Source organism: Mus musculus, chromosome 12 (genome assembly GCF_000001635.26).
Source record: "Mus musculus strain C57BL/6J chromosome 12, GRCm38.p6 C57BL/6J".
NCBI lineage: Eukaryota > Metazoa > Chordata > Mammalia > Rodentia > Muridae > Mus > Mus musculus.
In genome coordinates, this window is record NC_000078.6 from 101,572,476 (window position 1) to 101,595,201 (window position 22,726).

The window sequence follows — 22,726 nt, forward strand, 5'->3', positions numbered from 1 at the left end:
TTTTGGATTTCTTCAGTATCTGTTATGTCTCCCTTTTCATTTCTGATTTTGTTAATTAGGATGCTGTCCCTGTGCCCTTTAGTGAGTCTGGCTAAGGGTTTATCTATCTTGTTGATTTTCTCAAAGAACCAGCTCCTCTTTGGTTGATCCTTTGAATAGTTCTTCTTGTTTCCACATGGTTGATTTCACCCCTGAGTTTGATTATTTCCTGCCTTCTACTCCTCTTAGGTGAATTTGCTTCCTTTTGTTCTAGAGCTTTTAGGTGTGTTGTCAAGCTGCTAATGTGTGCTCTCTCTAGTTTCTTTTTGGAGGTACTCAGAGCTAGGGGTTTTCCTCTTAGAAATGCTTTCATATTGTCCCATAAGTTTGGGTATATTGTGGCTTCATTTTCATTAAACTCTAAGAAGTCCTTAATTTCTTTCTTTATTCCTTCCTTGACCAAGGTATCATTGAGAAGAGTGTTGTTCAGTTTCCACGTGAATGTTGGGTTTCTATTATTTATGTTGTTATTGAAGATCAGCATTAGTCCATGGTGATCTGATAGGATGCATGGGACAATTTCAAAATTTTTCTATCTATTGAAGCCTGTTTTGTGACCAATTATATGTTCAGTTTTGGAGAAGGTACCATGAGGTGCTGAGAAGAAGGTATATCCTTTTGTTTTAGGATAAAATGTTCTGTAGATATCTGTTCGATCCATTTGTTTCATAACTTCTGTTAGTTTCACTGTGTCCCTGTTTAGTTTCTGTTTCCATGATCTGTCGATTGATGAAAGTGGTGTATTGAAGTCTTCCACTATTATTGTGTGAGGTACAATGTGTTCTTTGAGCTTTACTAAATTTTCTTTAATGAATGTGGCTGCCTTTGTATTTGGAGCATAGATATTCAGAATTGAGAGTTCATCTTGAAAGATTTTACCTTTGATGAGTATGAAGTGCTCCTCCTTTTTTGATGACTTTGGGTTGGAAGTCGATTTTATTAGATATTAGAATGACTACTCCAGCTTGTTTCTTCAGACCATTTGCTTGGAAAATTGTTTTCTAGCCTTTCATTCTGAGGTAGTGTCTGTCTTTTTCCCTGAGATGGGTTTCCTATAATCAGCAGAATGTTGGGTCCTGTTTGTGTAGCCAGTCTGTTAGTCTTTATCTTTTTATTGGGGAGTTGAGTCCATTGATATTAAGAGATATTAAGGAAAAGTAATTGTTGCTCCCTATTATTTTTGTTGTTAAAGTTGGTATTCTGTTCTTGTGGCTGTCTATGTTTAGGTTTGTTGAAGGATTACTTTCTTGCTTTTTCTAGGGCGTGATTTCTGTCCTTGTATTTGTTTTTTTCTGTTATTATCCTTTGAAGGGCTGGATTCGTAGAAAGATAATGTGTGAATTTGGTTTTGTCGTGGAATTCTTTGGTTTCTCCATCTATGGTAATTGAAAGTTTGGCTGGGTATAGTAGCCTGGGCTGGAATTTGTGTTCTCTTAGTGTCCGTATAATATCTGTCCAGGATCTTCTGGCTTTCATAGTCTCTGGTGAAAAGTGTGGTGTAATTCTGATAGGCCTGCCTTTATATGTTACTTGACCTTTTTCCCTTACTGCTTTTAATATTCTATCTTTATTTAGTTCATTTGTTGTTCTGATTATTATGTGTCGGGAGGAATTTCTTTTCTGGTCCAGTCTATTTGGAGTTCTGTAGGCTTCTTGTATGTTCATGGGCATCTCTTTCTTTAGGTTTGGGAAGTTTTCTTCTATTATTTTGTTGAAGATGTTTGCTGGACCTTTAAGTTGAAAATCTTCATTCTCATCTACTCCTATTATCCGTAGGTTTGGTCTTCTTATTGTCTCCTGGATTTCCTGGATGGTTTGAATTAGGATCTTTTTGCATTTTGTATTTTCTTTGATAGTTGTGCCGATGTTCTCTATGGAATCTTCTGCACCCCTGATGCTCGCATCTACAGTTCCAGATTTCTTTCCTAGGGTTTCTATCTCCAGTGTTGCCTCACTTTGGGTTTTCTTTATTGTGTCCACTTCCCTTTTTAGGTCTAATATGGTTTTGTTCATTTCTATCACCTGTTTGGATGTGTTTTCCTCTTTTTCTTTAAGTACTTGCAACTCTTTAGCAGTGTTCTCCTGTATTTCTTTAAGTGAGTTATTAAAGTCCTTCTTGATGTCCTCTACCATCATCATGAGATATGCCTTTAAGTCCGGGTCTAGCTTTTATGGGTGTGTTGGGGTACCCAGGACTGGCTGAGGTGGAGTGCTGGGTTCTGATGATGGTGAGTGGTCTTGGTGTCTGTTAGTAAGATTCTTACGTCTGCCTTTCCACATTTGGTAATCTCTGTAGTCAGTTATTATAGTTGTCTCTGGTTAGAGCTTGTTCCTTTCGTGATTCTGTTAGCCTCTACCAGCAGACCTGGGAGACTAGCTCTCTCCTGAGTTTCAATGGTTAGAGCACTCTGCAGGCAAGCGCTCCTCTTGCAGAGAAGGTGCACAGATATCTGTTGTTCGGATGTGCCTCCTGGCAGAAGATGAAGGCCCGAAACAGGGCCTGTCCCAGAAGCTGTTAGCTTCTGTCGTCCACACTCTCACCTGTGCAGACTAGTCTTGGCAGGATTCGTGAACGAAGATGGCTCTCACAGATATTCAGGCAAAGGCTTCCCGGGCTGGACGGACACCTCTCCTCTGGCAGGGAAGGTGCCCGGATATCTGGAGCCCAAAATGGGGTCTGCCACAGAAGCTCTGTGGCTCCCACCTGTCCCAGAATCTGTTAGCTTCTGTAGTCCACACTCTCACCTGTGCAGACTAGTCTTGGCGGGATCTGGGAATGAAGATGGCTCCTGCAGATCTTCTTTTCTTTTCTTTCTTTTAATTTTTTTCATTCAAAGGTGAAGTGATGAAATGCTTTCTATGAAACTTTTTAATTTATATTTATATTAATATTGAATGCACATCTATTTCCATTCAAGTATCATCTCTTCTGAAAGCTGACATTTAAAATTTTTTTGTAGGATGGAGATTTAACATTTGTCTAACCTTCATGATCTCCAGCACTAAACGATGATAGATATATAAATAGATATACAAGTGTATAGATAACTTTTGCTCACTTGCAGTGTGAAAAATTATGTTGTATATGCCATTTTGCCAACAACTAAAAAGTTTGAACAACTGATGGACAAATAGTCATTTGTCAGATGGTATATTGCTATTATCCATCCTAACATTGGTATATTTTATTTTTAAATTATACATTATTGTGCCTGCTCTTTTAAGCCACTTGCATATCCATTCTTTTTATGTTTGTTGATTTGTTTTTAGTAAAACTGGACTTGCTAATATCAAAAATGTATATATGCATAAAACTGAGCCTGTGGGATTTCAGACATCTATTCACACAGAAATAATAGTCCCTTTCGGGATTGAGAACTCAAAGGACAGCCCTTGTTTACTTAGCGATCTTGAAATTACATATTCTGGAAAGTTATACTACACAATTAAGCTTCTATCAAAAAGTAAGTATAATAATATAACCTATCTCCATTGGCTTCAAAAATTAAAAGTTACATTTTGAGAAGACTATGTGTTTCTTTTTAATTTAATAGTTTTAATGAGTGTGTATGTGAATTGTATGGGTATGCATATGTAAAAGTGTATGTGTGTGTATGTGTATGTATGTGTATGTAGTATGTGCTTATAGATGTGTCTGTGTATATGTGTATATGTATATATGTGTTTATGAATGTGTTTTTGTGGCTATGGGTGTATATGTGTGTTAGTGTGTATGTATGTGTGATGATATATGTGGATATATGTTCTGTATGTTTCTGTGTGTGTTTGTGTTTGTGAATGTGCGGGTACATGTATATGTGTATGTGTGTTTGTGTATGTATGTTTGTGTGTGTATGTATATGTCTGTAAGAGTGTGAGAATGTGTAAATGTGTGTGTGTGTTTTCCTGGTAGATTGAACCTAAATCCTGTATATATTAGACAAATATTCTACCATTTCAATACTATCCTTATTACCAAATTCTAGTCCAACTGGAGATCAACTGAAGATTACAGATATACTTAAGTTACAGGATCAGTTTTCATAATGTAACAGAATATACTTACAACTTCATTAATATATTTCCAATAAGTAGTGTTTGTTATTTATTACAGTGATACTTATTTTATTTTGAACAGTGCTCAGAAGAAGTAAGAGAAATGGCACTTTTTGTCAATGAAAAATACATTTTGAATGAAATATTTTAAAACTCTTTATAAAAAGAGGTCAGGAAGACGGTGCAATACCTTTAATCCTAGCAAATAGGAGTCAAATGCTGAGGCAGGGATATCTTTGTAAGGGCAATCTAGTATAGATATCCAGTTCCAAGCTAGCCAAGGATATAGGGTGAGACTGTCAGGAGCCAACAAGCTAATAAATCGCAGGTGATCAACAATATGAACTAACCAGTACCCCGGAGCTCTTGTCTCTAGCTGCATATGTATCAAAAGATGGCCTAGTCGGCCATCACTGCAAAGAGAGGCCCATTGGACTTTCAAACTTTATATGCCCCAGTACAGGGGAACCCCAGGGCCAAAAAGGGGGAGTGGTTGGGTAAGGGATTGGGGGGTGGGTATGGGGGACTTTGGGGATAGCATTGAAGATGTAAGCGAGGAAAATACCTAATTTAAAAAAAAAAGAGTATAGCTCAAAAAAAAAAATCGCAGGTGATCTTTCTGAGATGACTTCACCTTAGATAAAAATCTATGATAGAATTTTGGTAGGCAAGGTCCAGAAGAAAATCATTTTAGGAAAGATTCCTGATATTAATTATGCTTTTTCTGCTATTACATAACAATCACTAGGTATTAGCCCGCACTTTTGAGCAGATCTCTGCAAAGCAATGAAGATGTACGGTCTTGTAGTGATGCTATATAGACAAATAGATGATCTCTTAATTCTTAATGATGATCCTATAAAAGTTCCTCAAATTATATCAGTATTTACTAGGCTCTATTATAGTGTGACTGCTTATTAGACCCTTTTATGAGAGTCAAAACTGTAATGAGAACTCTGCCAGTCTCCCATGTGTCACCAGTTAATTGCCTCTTAAATATTAAGCAGACATTCTACTACTCAGAGCACATTCCAAGATGTTGTAAGACCATTAACCAAAAGTCATAAAAGGGGATCTAACAATTAATTACAGGTGATAGAACAGAAGATAAAATATTGACTGTGTTTATCTATCTATGCAAAACTTCACTAATAACTTAGTTATGGTGTTTGATTCTTCATGAACCTCTGGAACTATGAGAGGTGATAAATGCTTAGCCAGATAATTACTCACAATGGACATGCATGTAAATATTCTTTGTTGATAACTTTTCATTTAATTTATGTGTAAACTTGTGATGAACTTTTTATCATGTGATGATGTATTCTGTAATCCCCTAAGCCAGGGATTTCAACGCTCAGAACTAGCAAGAATGTTTTTAGGACATTTTAAAAGTTATCATCGGCTCTCAGTATAGAGAGCTGGAACATCTGGAGACCCTCAGTCTTTAAAGCCACAACAGAGTTCTACCTTGTGTCTCCTTTAAACCTGCTCCAAGCCTGAAGGCTCCTGGTAACTCGTGTCATTCTTTTTTCAAAAATTATTGAAAATTTTCCCTACATAATAAAAATAAATTTGAAGTGGGCAGTGGTAGCATATGTCTTTACTCACAGCATTTGTGAGCCAGAAGGAGGCAGAGCCCTATGAGTTTGACGTGATCCTGGTCTACAGCATGAGTTCCAGGACAACCAGGGCTACACAGAGAAACCCTGTCTCAAAAAACAAAACAAACAAAAGGTATTTGAATCTCTATCATAACGGATATTTGTTTCTAATTATTAATGATAGATATACAACAGAAGTTAATAGGCTTTGGGGCTAGATGGGTGACTCAATAATAAAAAAGTATTTACTGCATTCGTGGAAGACCCAAGTTCAGTTCTCAGCACCAATCCCAGGTACTCAGAACAGCCTGGAACTCCAACTCCAGGGGATACAATGCCTCTGCTCTCAGAGGGCATCTATACCCACATACACAAACCCACACAACTACACATAATTAGTTTTGTTAATTTAATGAAGGATTTTGGTTTTACTCTGAGTAACTTAAGAAGGTTTTAGAGTGTTTTGCTAGAAAATGACCTGTTGTGACTCTGTTTGAACAAGATCACCTAGTCTTCTGTGAGTGGGCAGGTAATATGGACAAACCATAGAGGAAAGCAGAGAAACCACATGAAGGCAAGTCAGTAGGTGGGGGGAGGGGGGCATGTTAAATTTTAGGTTCCTATTACTTATGCAATTCCTAAACCTGCATCTGCCAAGCATGCTCCAGTACAAAAAGAGGGAGGTAAAAAGAGAGAAAGAATGAATAAAACTGAATGCCATAAGGTAGTTCACCTCTGAGCCCTACCACTTGGAACTCAGAGACAAGAGAGCCATGAATTCAGGGTGAGTTTCAGCTACACAGTAAAAAGCTGTTTTGTTTGTTTCCATTGGAAAAAAAAAAAAACATGTAATACATATTTTGTTCCTCTCCCAAAATTCTTCCAGATCCTACTTACAACTCTATTCTCTCTCTCTCTCTCTCTCTCTCTCTCTCTCTCTCTCTCTCTCTCTCTCTCTCTCTCTCTCTCTCTCTCTCTTTCATTTTACATTTCAATAGGAAATTCTCAACACCCCTCCCCTCCCAAACACCCCATTTCTCTGTAGGACTAAGTGCATGCTCTCCCACTGAGGCCAGACAAGGCAGCCCAGTTAGGGGATCAGGATCCACAGGGAAGCAACAGATTCATGGCCAGCCCCTGCCCCAGCTGTTGGTGAACCCACATGATGACCAAGCTGCACATCTGTCATATATAGGGTTTGGGGGGATAGGTCCAGCCCATGCTCATATTTTGGTTGGTGGTTCAGACTCTGAGAGCCCCCAATGGTCCAAGTTAGTTGACACTGTTGGTCTTCCTGTAGAGTCCCTGTCCTCTTTGGGTCCCTCAATCCTTCTCCCAATTCTTCCATAAGACTCCCTTAGTTCTGTATGATGTTTGGCTGTGGTTCTTTATATCTGTTTCCATTGGGTGTTAGGTGGCGCCTCTCACAGGACAGTTATGCTAGGCTCCTGTCTGCAAACATAATAGAGTATCATTAATAGTGTCAGGGATTGGTATTTGCCCATCTGATGGGTCTCAGTTTGGGCCAGTCATCGGTTGACCAGTCCCACTTTCTCTGCTCTATCTTTTCCCCTGCACATCTTGAAGGCCAGATATGTATTTTTGGGTCAAAGGTTATGTGAGTAGATTGTTATCCCTGTCTTTCTACTGGGAGTCCTACCTGGCTGCAAGAAGTGGCCACTTCTTGAATATCCACAAGTGCTAGTAGTCTTTTTTGTTTGTTTGTTTGTTTCAAATTTAATTTTTTTAATACTTGCTCCTTTTTTTTTATTACGTATTTTCCTCAATTACATTTCCAATGCTATCCCAAAAGTGCCCCACACCCTCCCCCCCCCCACTCCCTTACCCACCCATTCCCATTTTTTGGCCCTGGCGTTCCCCTGTACTGGGGCATATAAAGTTTGCCTGACCAATGGGCCTCTCTTTCCAGTGATGGCCGACTAGGCCATCTTTTGATACATATGCAGCTAGAGGATGCTCACAGTCAACTATTGGATGGATCACAGGGCCCCCAATGGAGGAGCTAGAGAAAGTATCCAAGGAGCTAAAGAGATCTGCAACCCTATCGGTGGAACAACATTATGAACTAACCAGTACCCCAGAGCTCTTGACTCTAGCTAGTAGTCTTAATAGAGTCGCCCCCATAGACAACCTGGGATCTCCTCCCACCCCTGTCCTAGGTCTCTGGTACATCCTGGAGATGATACCTACCTGACTCCAATCTCTGATTTCCATTCTGTGTCACTCACTCTCCTTAAAACTTATCCCCCCACCCTGCTCTTCTCTCCATCCCCTCTCCTACTCATTTTCCTCCCTGCCTACACCTTCCATATCTATTTTATTTCCCCTTTTGTGAAAAACTCAACCATCCTACCTTCTTATTCTTTGGCTTCCTTGGCTCTGGATTGTGGAATAGTTATGCTGTAGTTTCTTGCTAATATCCACTTATAAGTCAGTATACACCATGCATGTCCTTTTATGTCCAGGTCACCTCACTCACAAAAATATTTTTAGTTCCATCAACTTGTCTGTAAAACTCATGATGTCCTGGTTCATAATACATGAGTAGTATTCCATTGTATAAATGAAGCACATTTTCTGTATCCATTCTTCTGCTGTGGGACATCTGAATTGTTTCCAGCTTCTGACTATCACAGACAGGGCTGCTATTAACATAGTAGAACATGTGCCCATGTGGAGAATCTTTTGTATATATGCTCAAGAATGGTATAGATGGATCTTTAGGTAGATCTATTTCCAGTTCTATGAGGAACCTTCATATTGATTTCCAGACTTCTTGTACCAGTTTGCAATCCCACCAGCAATGGAAGAGTGTTATTCTTTATTCACATCCTCACCTCCATGAGCTGTCACCTGAGGTTTTCATCCTATCGATTCTGACTGGTATGAGGAGGAATCTCAGGATCATTTTTTTAATTAGGTATTTTCTTCATTTACATTACCAAGGCTACCCCAAAAGTCCTCCATAGCCCCACACTCCCACTTCTTGGCCCTGGTGTTCCCCTGGACTGAGGCATATAAAGTTTGCAAGGCCAATGTGCCTCACTTTCCACTGATGGCCGACTAGGCCATCTTCTGATACATATGCAGCTAGAGACACGAGCTCGTGGGTACTGGTTAGTTCATATTGTTGTTTTACCTATAGGGTTGCAGATCCCTTTAGCTCCTTGGGTATTTTCTCTAGCTCCTCCATTGGGGGCCCTGTGATGTATCCAATAGCTGACTGTGAGCATCCACCTCTGTGTTTGCTAGGCCCCGGCAAAGTGGGAAAGAGCCTCAGAGATATGGGCACAGGGAAAAAATTCCTGAACAGAACACCAATGTCTTGGGCTGTAAGATCAAGAATTGACAAATGGGGCCTCATAAAATTGCAAAGCTTCTGTAAGGCAAAGGATGCTGATTGCTTCCTTTTGTTCTGAAGTCCTCAGGTGTGCTGTTAAGTTGAGAGTGTAGGATCTCTCCAATTTCTTTACCAGGGCACTTAGTGCTATGAATTTTCCTATTACCACTGCTTTCATTGTGTATCATACGTTTGAGTATGCTGTGCCCTCATTTTCATTGAATTCCAGGAAGTCTTTAACTTCTTTATTTATTTCTTCCCTGACCATGCTGTCATTGAGTAGATAATTGTTCAGCTTCCATGGGTATGTGGGATATTTGTTGTTTTTGTCATTATTGAATACCAGTCTTAGGCCAAGGTGATCTGAAAGGATGCATGGGATTATTACAATATTTTTGTATTGGTTAAGGCTTCTTTTGTGACTGGTTAAATGGTCAATTTTGGAGAAGGTACCATGAGGTGCTGAGAAGAAGGTGTATTCTTTTGTTTTAGGGTGAAATGTTCTGCAGATATCTGTTAAATCCATTTGGTTCATAACCTCCATTAGTTTTACTCTGTCTCTGTTTAGTTTTTGTTTTAATGACCTGTCCATTACTGAGGGTGGGATGTTTAAATCTCTCACTAATTTTGTGTGGATTTCAATGTGTGTTTTGAGCTTTAGTAAAGTTTATTTTATGAAAGTGGGTGCCCTTGCATTTGGTGCATAGAAATTCAGAATTGAGACTTTCTTTTGGTGAATTTTTTCTTTGATGACTATGAATGTCCTTTCTTATCTTGATTGATAACTTTTGGTTGAAAATCTATTTTATTTGATATTTCTATGACAACTCCAGCTTGTTTCTTGGGACAATTTTCTTGGAAGACTATTTTCCAGCCTTATGCTCTAAGGTATTATTTGTCTTTATAATTGAAGTGTGTTTCTTGTATGCAGCAAAATGCTGAATCCTGTTTGAATATCCACTTTGTTTGCTTATGTCTTTTTATTGGTGAGTTGAGTCCATTAATTTTGAGGGATATTAAAGACAGATGATTGTTACTTCCTGTTATGATTGTTTCATATGTGCATGAGATTCTCTCCCTTTGGCTTTGTTATGAGATGATTACTATCTTGTTTTTTCTTTGGTGTAGATATCCTTCTTGTGTTGGTGTTTTCCTTCTAAAATCCTCTATAGGGCTGGATTGTGTTTGAATTTGGTATTGTCCTGAAATATTTTGTTTTCTCCATCTATGTTGATTGATAATTTTGCTTGGTATAGTAGCCTGGGCTGGTATTTTTGACCTATGTCCAGGCTCTTCTGTCTTCTAGTATTTGTGTTGAGAAGTCTGCTGTAATTCTTAAAGTTTTGCTTTTATACATTACTTGGCCTTTTCTCCTTGCAACTTTTAATATTCTCTCTTTGTTCTTTATATTTAGTATTTTGATCGTTATGTGATGAATTTTCTTTTCTGGTCCAATTTCTTTGGTTTTCTATAGGCTTCTTGTACATTTATGGCCATCTCTTTAGGTTGGGGAAGTTTTCTTCTATGATTTTATTCAAGATGTCTTTGGGTCCTTTGAGCTGGGCATCTTTGCTCTCCTCTATTCCTACTATTCTTAGATTTGGTATTTTCATTGTGTCCTGGATTTCCTGAATGTTTTGAGTTAGGAGGTTTTTATCTTTTAAATCTTCTACACCTGAGATTCTCTCTTCTATCTCTTGTATTCTGTTGGTGATCCTTATATCTGTAATTCCTGACCTCTTTCCTAGGTTTTCCATTTCAAGAGTTGCCTCCATTTTTATTTTCTTTATTGTTTCTACTTCCACCTTTAGGTCTTGGTCCGTTTTGTCCAATTCCTTCATCTGTTTGTGTTTTCCTATATTTCTTTAAGGGATTTATTTGTTTCCTCTTAAGTGCTTCTACCTATTTACCTGTGTTTTCCTGTGTTTCTTTCAGTGAGTTATTTTTATTCTCCTTAAAGGGCTCTATTATCTTTATGAAATAGAATCTTTGATCCTGATTTTCAGGTATGTTGGTATGTCCAGGGCTTGCTATGTGGGAGAACTGGGTTCTGATGGTGCCAAAGTATTCTGTTGCTTATGGTCTTGTGCTTGCCTCTTCCCATCTGGTGTTTGCTGGTCTGGGTGTCTCTGTCTAGAGCCTACTTCTTCTGGCCCTGAGTTCCTTCAGGTCTCTTAGTAGGCCTGTGGCACTCACCTCCTGTGGGGCCTTCCAACTGTAGGGTCTTCAGAGGGGCATGTATGCTGGTGACCTGTTGATCTGGCTGCAGTGGCTCTTCTGTGAGGCTTCAGACTGTGGGTTCTTCATAGGGGCAGAGAAGCTGCTGATTTGTTCCCCTGGCTGCAGCAGATCTTCTGGGAGACCTTCAGACTACTGTTGGGTCTTCAGAAGAGTAGTCAAGCTGTTGCCCTGTGTGCAGCTGTTCTCCAGGGAAGCCTTCAGCCTGTGAGCTCTGTTGCCCTCCGTGCAGCAGAACTCCGGGGAGGTTTTCAAATTGTTGGGTCAGTTGCCCTGCATGCAGCATAGCCCCTGGGATGCTTTCAGGCTGTGGTGTCTTCAGGAGAGCAGTGAAATGGGCGATCTGCCCTGGCAGAAGGTGCTGGCCAGAAGGCTAAATTTGGGGTTTTAATTTGAACTTTCTCCCTCTCTATTTCTCTCTCTCTCTCTCTCTCTCTCTCTCTCTCTCTCTCTCTCTCTCTCCCTCCCTCCCTCTCTCTCTCTCTCTCTCTCCCTCTATCTTGTACTCTCAAATTTCCCTTATTACAAGGCAGGGTGAGCCTCAGAATTATATTTCTCCATCTTCTTTTTTCTTAATGTGATATGATTCATGGTATGGTTTTAATTTGAAGTCCAGGGCTGTAAAGTTAGCTCAGCAGTTAAAAGCATTTGATGCTCTTTTAGAGGATCCAGGTTTGATTCCCAGCCCTCACATGGTAATGGTAGTTCACAACTGTAAGATCATGAAAGGCAGCCTGGTTCCTGGTGGAGCTAAGGTTAGAAATGCCAGTAACCCTAAAATGATGGCAGGCATTTTGTCTGGTTCCCAAACACTAGGCTCCTGACATGAGGTCCCAGCCCTCCATAGATTTGTGCCCATCAGTCACATAATGGCAACACCCACAGGTAGAGCACATGACCACAGGTCATGTAGGCTCAAGCCATATCTCCATTTTAATGAGGTTCATAAAGACCTGAAAGGCTTAGCCAATTAAGCTTTCCTTCCCCGGCATTCTTCCCTGCAAAAGGGATTTAACCTCAGGTCCACCCTGAGAAGTGGGTTATGGTTTGACTCATTCACTTTTGGACATGACAATAAGTGCCTTAAAACCATGGACTGTATCTTTTCAACAGGATCCACTGTGGGGAGCCATAGAGAAAGCCTTCACTTATAGAGCCCCCTCTAATCTCCCATACAAAGCCTCTCTGTGCTCCCAGCTATGACCACCAAGCCAAGCCAGCTGCCCATCAACAAGCCAAGGACTCCTGCCCACTCGATCAAGCCAGAGCTCCCCTCTCTTCCCCCTTGGCCCCGAGCTAGCTCCAGCCCATGAGCCCCCACTCAGTTTTCATCTCTTCTGTGGCTCCCCATGGTGCCTGGGTGCCCAAGAGTCTAAGAACCAGATAGTCCTGGCCTTCCTGCAGGCCCAGGGACCTCCAAGCCAGCTCTGGCTGCCCCCGGGACCATAGACTGTGCTTCCCCAGCCCCAGATTGGTGTCCTGCAGCTTTCCATAGCCCCACACCCATCCAGCAATGGGGCAGGATAAGTGCAGTCCAATCTCTGTGGCATAACAGACACAGGACCCCACTAACCCTACATACAACCATTTGTATCTCTAGTCTCAGGGGTTGTGAAATTCTTTTCTTTCTCTGCCAGCACCACTATGTTTGTGGTACACTTACATACATACAATGAAAACATAGATAAACATAATAAATCTAATGCTTACCTTTTAAATAGGAAGTGTAAGTATTTATTATTCACAAAGAACAAAAAAAGAACAGAAAGGAGGATAGGTGAGATAGGTAAAGAAGGAGGGGGAAAGGAGAGAAGGTAGATTCTCCTGTGTGTGTGTGTGTGTGTGTGTGTGTGTGTGTGTGTGTGTTTTCCTGCAAAATTTTGTCTTGGTTTATGTCTTTTAGCTAATGGGTATGCCTGTTTTGCTTTCATATATGCATGTAGACTGTCCATGCCTGCAGAAGACAGGGGATTTTGAGAACCAGCCCTGGGTCCTCTAGAAGAGCAGCAAATGCTCTTAACCACTGACCTATCTGGAGCCAAAATGAGACAGGCTAATAACTAACAGGTGGTCTTCCTGAGATGGCCTGCTTCAGATTATTATATAATCTGTGACAGGTTTGCCCTTACTTAGCAAGGCTATAAGGAATTCATTTAACAAATATTCCTGCTATTAATATGCTTTTCCTGTTATTATTAAACATATATAACAATCACTAAGAAATAGCACACCCCTTTGGAGCAGATCTCTGCAGATCTATGAAGATATACTGTCTTGCAGTGATGCTATATAGACAAATAGATGACTTCTTTGGTCTTAATGATGACCTATAAGAATTCCTAAAATTATATCAGTGATTATTAAGCTCTTTTTTAGTGGGACTGCTATTAGATCCTTTTCTGATAGTCAAAACTGAAATGAGAACTCTGTCAGTCTCCCAAGTGTCACCAGTTAATTGCTCTCAGATAGTAACCAGACTTTCTCCTTCTCAGAGCACATTTCAAGAAGTTGTAAAACTATTAATCAAAGGTCATAAAAAGGAAACTAATGATTTATTATAGGTGCTAGGGCAGAAGATAAAATATTGACTGGGTTTATCTATACAAAACTTAGTTATAATAACTTAGTTATGGTTTTAAATCTTCACTGACCTGTAGAGCTGTGACAGGTGTTGGATGTTTAGCCAGATAAGTATTCCTAATGGATATGCATGTAAATATTCTTTGTTGTAAACTTCTATTTCAATATTTTATAATTTGATTTTGTGTGTGTGTGTGTGTGTGTGTGAGCTTTTTACATGTGATCATGTATTCTGAAAGATGTTTAAATGCTGAGGACAAAGAGAAGAGTCAGAACTGAGCTGAGAAGAACTGAGCTGAGAGAGGAACTGGGCTGAGGAGAAGTTTTTAGACAGAACTGAACTCAAGAAGAGCTTATAAGTATAGCTTATAAGTATAGGCACAGCATTGGAAGAAAAAGCATTAAGAGTTAGAGCATTATTTTGACTTCAGGCCAGGACGAGAGAGCAATATTAGAAGGAGAATGCAGAGTGGACTAACTTAGAAATTATAGGTTAAAAAAAAAAACTAAGAGAGCAATGTGTAGAATGTAGAGGGATAGAGGAAAAAGGAAGCTGCAGAGAGCAGAAGGAGCAGGTAGGCTTCTCCTTACCATGAGACAGAACAGGTCTTTCTTAATAACAAAGCAGGCTTAGTCTTATTAAAAGGAACAAAGCTTTTTTTTTTCTTACAAACTTAGGTTTAATTCATTTCACATTAAAAGGTAGAAGCTTTTTTTTTTTTCACTATGCAATAAAGATTGGGATTTATTTTTCATCCAGAATGAGTGAGTTCTTTCTGCACCAGTGCTTGGTCTTTGCTCCATATGTAAGTATGGATGTGTGTGTAAGTATGTAGTTGTGAGAATGTATACATGTGTGTGTATAAGTATGTAATTGTAAGAATGCATGCAATTTGGGCCCATCTGGTTTAATGGAAATGTATAAATGAGCATGTGTGAATCTGTATGTGAACTTACATGAGTTTATGCACATTTGCTTATGTAAAAGCTTTTCCTTCTACAAGTGTTATAATATAACACTCCTGGTTCAATATAAGTTTATTGCTCCAAACTTCCCACTAGCCCAACAAGCAAGAGGCATCAGGACAAAAGGGAAAAAGCTTCAGGGATTAATCTTTTACTCAATCTCCTGCTGTTTTAGGATGAGGTGCTAAGTGCCAGAGACTGCAGTTTCTAGCCTCAGAGGAACAGAGAAGGAAGGTCAGCTACAGTAGAATAGTAATGTAGACTTAAATAAGCAAACTTTTTATCATACAGCAACCCTAAATACCTCTTAAGACCAAGTCTTACCCCTCTGCTGTTTCACTTTCCCTTCTGCTGTCTCAAGAAGAACCAACAGGAAAGATCCTCCACTGGGGTTGGGCCCCAGCAGTGACCCATCTCTCCAGCCTTTCTGCTGAGAATTTTATACAATGATTGTAAAGTAAAGATTAAAAGATAGCTTTGCATATGACAAATTCTTAACTTTCTATAAAATACTGTAATTTAGTTGTAACTGAAGTTTGGAAAATGTTCTGAGGCTATGATCATTATTTTAAATATCCATGAAACATTTGTTAATTATGATCACAGTTGCTTAATAAACATTAACTGTTCTCTTCTATATGATATATTCTCTATATTATCTTCAGATCCCCTGCATGAGCTTAAATCTACAGATGTAGAAAAGTCTGTGTTAATACCTGGCTATAGCAGCTTCCTGATCATGAACATTACAGATAAATGGACTGCTTCTGCCTTGGCTACTATGCCTCAAGCAATAAAATCAAACCTGAAGTTTCTAACAGGTTCTTGGTTCTTATACAACTTTGGCACGGCTGGAGGACGGAAATGGAGCATAAGTACAAGACAATGTAATTATTGGATTCAACAAGATAGTCTTGATTTTATGTCCCTTAATCTTGTGAAGTATATTGATGTGGGAAACACAATAGATTTTCAATTTAAGATTATTCCAAAAGGTAAGCTTGCTTTTATTGAAAAGAAAAACTTGTTTCTTTTCTTAAGTATAAAACATACTCTTTGATATTCAATGTGGCTCCCTGATTGCTAGGATTCTAATACTAACAGATGCTGTTCTGATTATGGTTATATTCTAAGCTCTATACTAAATGTTTTATAGACATTTTTAATGTTTATAGTCACTCTAAAATCTAGACAATAATTTCTATTTTAATTTTTTTAAATAAGTCAGGCAAATAGTATCACATGCCATCGCTGTGAGTTGCAAGCCAGCCTGGTTTACAGAGTGAGTTACAGGACAGCTAGGTTAGTTACACAGAAAAACCCTGTTTCAAAAAAATCAAAGGGAGAAAATGCAGAAATGAAGGTAAATTCATAGTCAGTACTTCAGTCATATTCCCTCTTCCTAGCCCTGGCATTCCCCCACACTGGAGCATAAGGGCCTCTCCTCCCATTGAAGTCAGACTAGGCCATCCTTTGCTGCATATGCAGATGGAACCATGAGTCCCACCATGTGTGCTCTTTGGTTGGTTAGTCCCTGGGAGCTCTGGGGGTACTGGTTAGTTCATATTGTTGTTCCTCCTATGGGGCTGCAAACCCCTTCAGCTCCTTGGGTCCCTTCTCTAGCTCCTTCATTGTGGATCCTATGCTCAGTCCAATGAATGGCTAAAAGAAAGCTTTAATTTCTTTGCTACAGCATTATTTAATTTAGGTATTTTTAAAGAATATGTTTATTTTTATTTTGTGTCTATGAGTGTTTTGCCTGCGTGTGTCTGTACCATGTTTCTCCAATGGTGACCATAAGAGGGTTTCAGATCCCCTGGAACTCAATGACACGTATTATAAGCTTCCATGTGAGTGTTGGGAATCAAACCTTTCTTTTGGTTGTGTTTTTGAGGCTATATGGTTACACACATGGACCACGGTGCATGTGTGGGGATCAGAGAACAACTTTTGGAAGAAAGGTCAACTCTATATAAACTATGTGTCCTCAGAATGGGACTCAGGTCATCTGTATTGTAAAGAGCAAAGCAAATGTCTTTACCCTAGCCCTATATTTTTCACTAGAGATAAGCATTAACTTTGACAGAAGGGCCATTGCTGACAGGAGCCTGATATAGCTGTCTCCTGCGAGGTTCTGCCAGTGCCTGGCAAATACAGAATTGGATACTCACAGTCATCCATTGGACAGAGCACAAGGTCCCCAATGAAGGAGCCAGAGAAATACCCAGGGAGCTGAAGGGGACTGAAGCCCCATAGGAGGAACATCAATATGAACCCCCAGAGATCCTTGGAACTATACCACCAATCAAAGAAAACACATGGTGGAACTTGTGGCTCTAGCTATATATGAAACAGGGGATGGCCTAGTCGGTTATCAATGGGAGGAGAGGCCCTTGGTCCTGTGAAGGCTCTAAGCCCCAGTATAGGGGAATGCCAAGACCAGGAATGGGAGTGGGTAGGTTGGGGAGCAGGGGGCGAAGAAGGGGATAGGGGATTTTCAGAGGGGAAACTAGGAAAGGGGAAAACATTTGCAATGTAAATAAAGAAAATGTCTAAGAAGAAAGAAGAAAGAAAGGAAGGGAGGGAGGGAGGGAGGAGGGAGGAGGGAGGGAGGGAGGGAGGGAGGGAGGAAGGGAGGGAGGGAGGGAGGAAAGGAAGGGAGGGAGGGAGGGAGGGAGGGAGGGAGGGAGGGAGGGAGGGAGGAAGAAAAAAGGAAGAAGGGCCATGAAAAGGCAGACAAGCAGGGGTCAGCCTTTGGGATGAGAGACACAGCATCTGATGTTTCTCTGAAGCCCTAAGACATCTGTGTATGGAAAACAGAGCATCATATTTTACTCCCTATTAGATTGCTTCTTTGTTTATGGACACTCTTTGAACAATTAATATGTGCATGCAAAGTTAAGCAGGTGTCTGGCCCAAAGTAAAGGACAATATGAAATGTAGGTGGGAGTGCCAGACTTTTAGTTTCCTGGTGGGACCTCAGTGGAAGCCCATGCTTTTTAACAAAAGAAGTTTCTAGGTGCCTGTTCTGGGATGGCTAGACAGAGATGTCAAACTTCTCATCCCACTTGAGACACTCCAGATATCTGCAAGTTCAAGTAAAGAGTCAATGCTTTTCGCAAAGCTTGTATGGCTCTACGAAGGTGCATGAACAACTGGTACCACCCACACTGCAGCAGAGGTCCTATCCACATAGATTCAAGTGTAAAGATATTAATGTATGAAATCCAAACTTCACAACGTTTTAATCTCCATGGGTAACACTAATCTATTAAGAAATAAGGGGCCTCAAGTTCCTTTGCCTTCTGGGCCCTGCCTATCTGTAACTGCCTCGGATTTACCTCTGTGGGTCCATTCTAATAAACAATGCCAGGAGATGCCAATGTGAAGAAAAGGCTGTCTTCTTCCAGCAAGTAAAAATCCAGTTGAAATAAATTCCTAAGCAAAGTCTCTGCAGAAAAAGAAAGCAGAAAAAGCTCTTACTGAGAAAATTATACATACTTCACCTAGAACTGTTTTAAGGGGGGTACATTTTTGGGTAAGCTCAGTTCAGGTCCAAGGTCATGCATTGTTCATAACTGGATGTGGCAGCTAGAAATGCCACAGGGCAGAAAACATAGTGTTACAATGAGCAAAGTTTACCTCATATTACCTTTAAAAAGTGAGTCAGAGAGTCTAGTCTGTTTTTTCTGCTTCCTTAAATTTCTCTGGAGGAGGTTATCACAAACCAGGAAGTCTTTGAAAGGAACAGTATACTCATATGGCTCTTGCAGAGAACCAAGTTTAGTTCCCATCACACATAAAACTTTGCAAGGATACTAACAGGCATCAGCTTCCTCAGCTCCATAGTTGTAGCTCCATAGTTGTACCTACAAGTACCTGCCTAGTGGGAAACGTAACCAGCAGTACCCAAGCGACCTTGCTATCCATCTGAGAACCTGGGTGAGCAAGGAGGAATGGAAGAGAAAAAATATTTTCTGACGAAAATGTCTCTGAAGGTAAATTTTTCTAAGAATTAGTAAAGTTGCCAATCATTATTAAGCTGTTTTTACAAATTTTTAAATTATGTTTTTAAAATTTTCATTATGCAATATTAATTCTTGGCACTGATTCCATAGCTATGTCAACATTTCCTATCCCTCCAGTCAGTATGGTGGTTGGAAACCCAGGATTGGTGGAAGTTAAGACACAAGGTGTTTTTGACCTCAATGAAAATTATTATCTAGATATTCATGTATCTGGAAGATTTTTTCAAAAAGTAAGCATTTCCTATTATTATTATTATAAAACAATTTATTAGATATAGAAAATGTTGACTTAGAGCTATGAAAGAGAAACTGAATCCTTTCATCCAGGATAAGTAAGCACATTTAATATGTGCAGTATTTTATAAGGTAGGGTGGAGGTTATGATAAAAGTTAGAAAATATGAGATCTCCTCAGAATTGGTATATAACTTTAATTCCAGCACTCTGGGGGCAGGAGCAGACAGATATATGGGAATCTGAGGCCAGCCTGGTCTACATACTGAGATCCAGGCCATACAGGGCTACATAGTAAGAGAATCTTAAAAGAATAAAAAATAAAATACTTTCTGCTTTTACATTTTTAAACCTCTTTACTAAGTTAACTTTTTGTGTTCTCTAAATTGTTAATCACAATTTCTCTCTATTTTCCACCTTTTTTCTTTTCCCCATCCTCTGCCCCTTACTGTTTTATATTTTAGCTTATTATTTTGAACTTTAAACCTCACTCTACATTATTTTGGCCACTTTATTTTATATGATTATTGATAGTATAATACCTGGCCTTAATTAATATATTTTATTATATTTCTATATCTGATTTAGCTTGATGGAGCTACTAATATGACAGTCTGTTTCTTTAATGCTAAGGCTCTAATGGTCAGCTTTCACTACCAACTTGATATAATCTACAATCACCTGAAAAAAGGGTCTTAGTGAACTTTGTCTAGACTAAGTTGACCTGTGAGCATGCCTAAGAAAAATTCTCTTAGTTAGGTTACCAGAAGGGACAATACCCACCCTAGATAGAGCAGCAGCATTTTATGGGCTGGACAATGGATTGAATGAAGATATATGATGTGAGCACTAAACTGGGGACATTCATTCATTGCTCTCTCCTCTTTTGTAAAGAGGTACTTTTGGGTTTTTGCCTTCATGTATATATGTGTGTGTGTGTGTGTGTGTGTGTGTGTGTGTGTGGTGTGTGTGTGTGTGGTGTGTGTGTGTATCTGATGCTCTCAAAGACTAGAAGAGGATGTTTGATACCCTGTAACTAGGGTTGCAGGTGGTTTGGAACTACCACATGGCTTCTGGAAACAGAATCAAGGTTCTTTTAAAGAGCAGTGAGGTCTCTTAACCATGGAGCCACTCTCTAGTCCTTGCTCTCTACCTTTGCTTGAGCATGTCATGTAACTATCTCCATTCAGGTTCCTGCCATATTAACCTCCCTGTGATAAGAGACTATACTTTTTAAAGATGCTTTTGCAAAAGATTTTGTTTGGATGTTTGGTTGGTTGGTTGGTTTTGTCACTTCAAGAATAGAAACTGAAGCAGAGGTTTAATGCTATCCACCAAGAAGAATCCCAAATAAGATCAGACAACATACCCATCCCAGTGGATGCACAATCACAACTCAAAAACACAACGTGAAAAGACAAAGCAGCATGATAGCTCTAAAAGATCCCAACTCCTGAGTAAGCAAATTCAAAGATACCAAAATAGTTAAAGGCCCAGACAGAGACTTCAAAGGAAACGGTTAAAAGTGACTAGTAATCTGAAGGAGGGCTCAAGTAAGCAAATGAATAAAACAAAAAAAGTCAGTTCTCGTGCTCAAAAAAGACAGTTGGCATCATGGACAAGAAATTTAGCAAGAAAAATGAGATTTAAAAATATTTTTAAAAAACTACTTCAAATATTGGAGATGAATATCTTAAATATCTAAAAACATAGCTTAAAGCATTGCCAGTATCCTTGACCCAGCAGAGAAAGACATGTGAGATTGAAGATCAGGTCCAGTCCAGAAAATAATACAATCACATAGCAATAAAGGAAATATAACCAGTCACATATGCCCATAATTTTCAAGGATTCTGTGACTTGATAACTTGATCATGAACCAAGTTCAAGAATCCATAGGATAGGAAAAGGTATGGAGGTGCAATTAAATTGCATAGAAAATTTGTTCAAAGAAATTACAGAAGAAAATTTCTCCCTAATAGAGGATGATTAGGAACATCCAAATTTAATAGAGATAGGACTTGAAAATAAGTGCCTAGGTCACAATATTATGAAATATTTATATTAGAATAAAAAGAAGCAATATTTAACACTTCAAGAGAAACACTATGGCTCACTTGGTGAAGTGCTTGTCAGATATGCGTGAAGCCCATGGTTATATCCCAGCACCACATATACCATGTACGTTAATATACACTTATAGTCCCAGTACTTGGAAGGTCAAGGAAGGAGAAAAGAACCAATTCATGTAAGTTGTCCTCTGAGCTACACAACACACACACACACACACACACACACACACACACACACAAGTGTAAGAAAGAGTACGAAAAAACAAACCAAACAATAAACAAAAGATAAGACTACTTTCATCAGAAATTTTGAATACCTGATTTGATATTTTGTGGTTTTCTTCTTGTCATTTATTCTTTTCCTTTGGCTAGCTTGCTATATGGTTAATAAACCCACCCATTCATAACCAAAAATACAACTATCATAGGTCATTCTCTGGATCTTTGAAAACAATGTAGTTTGGATGTTTCCAGGCTTCTAAACTTCATTTTTGGATCTTTGCAGGGTTCCACTTCAATAGCACTGGTTCTTTGGGAGGGATCAAGTAAATGCTATGCTATTACACTGCTGCCAACCATAAAGAGCAGCTGCAGTTACCTCAGGACTATGCACCACACTCCTGGCAGGCACATACCACCTGAAGACTGGATTAGCGGAGTTCACAAGGACAGTCAGGGTTTCAATATGATCAAAACTCTGCCGGTAAGAAATCTAGCTACTGCATATGTATCAAAAGATGGCCTAGTCGGCCATCACTGGAAAGAGAGGCCCATTGGACACGCAGACTTTGTGTGCCCCGGTACAGGGGAACGCCAGGGCCAAAGGGGGGGAGTGGGTGGGTAGGGGAGTGGGGGTGGGTGGGTAAGGGGGACTTTTGGTATAGCATTGGAAATGTAAATGAGCTAAATACCTAATAAAAAATGGAAAAAAAAAAAAAAGAAATCTAGCTACAGCGCCTTTAAGAGAACAAGTGGTGTGTGTGTCCTGGGTGAGGCTTTGGCCATTCTGTTAGCATTTCTGGTCTGGTAGCTCTAGCATTTCCATTGGTTTTCTCAGAAAAAGTCTCAAAATGTTGAACTTGAAGTTTCAATTCTCCTGTGAACAGTCTCATTTTAATATAATAATTTTTGCTTTTGTTTTCATAGTATCTGTGAGTCTTTTCCTTTTGTCTTTGTGTATATAGAGATGGCTAGCATAAACACGTGGAAATAAGTGTGTGTGCAGGTATGTGTGTGCAGGTGTGCTTGGCCATGCAGGCTCATGTATAAGTCAGTAGTTAATAACACAATGTCGTCCTCAGTTGTTTCTCTTATTTCTGAGTAAAGTGAGTAAAGGTCTCTCATTGAGCCTAGATGTTACCATTTTCCCTAGATTGGACAACATTTCCCAGGATCAGCCTCTTTTGCCCCCAGCATTGGGCTTATAGTTTAGTGATACCACAGTTGGTTTGCACTTGGTGACCAAGATCCAAATGTAGGATGGTGCTCACATTGAGTGGCAGACACTACCAATAGAGCCATCTGCCCAGCTATTTATTTAGTTGTGGTA

The 22,726-nt window shown here is 39.6% G+C and overlaps 1 protein-coding gene across 2 annotated transcripts in view; it reads left to right on the forward strand.

Annotated features, from left to right (window-relative positions):
* Positions 1-22,726, forward strand: part of Catsperb (cation channel sperm associated auxiliary subunit beta) — a 221,365-nt gene that overhangs the window by 167,831 nt on the left and 30,808 nt on the right. The window contains exons 18-21 of one of the 2 annotated variants that reach the window (NM_173023.2): positions 3,310-3,503; positions 15,510-15,839; positions 18,963-19,102; positions 21,683-21,880. In NM_173023.2, the coding sequence (NP_766611.2) occupies positions 3,310-3,503; positions 15,510-15,839; positions 18,963-19,102; positions 21,683-21,880 (862 nt within the window). Of the gene's footprint in view, positions 1-3,309; positions 3,504-15,509; positions 15,840-18,962; positions 19,103-21,682; positions 21,881-22,726 lie in introns of those variants that run through there. The other variant, XM_006515929.1, reaches the window with a different exon arrangement.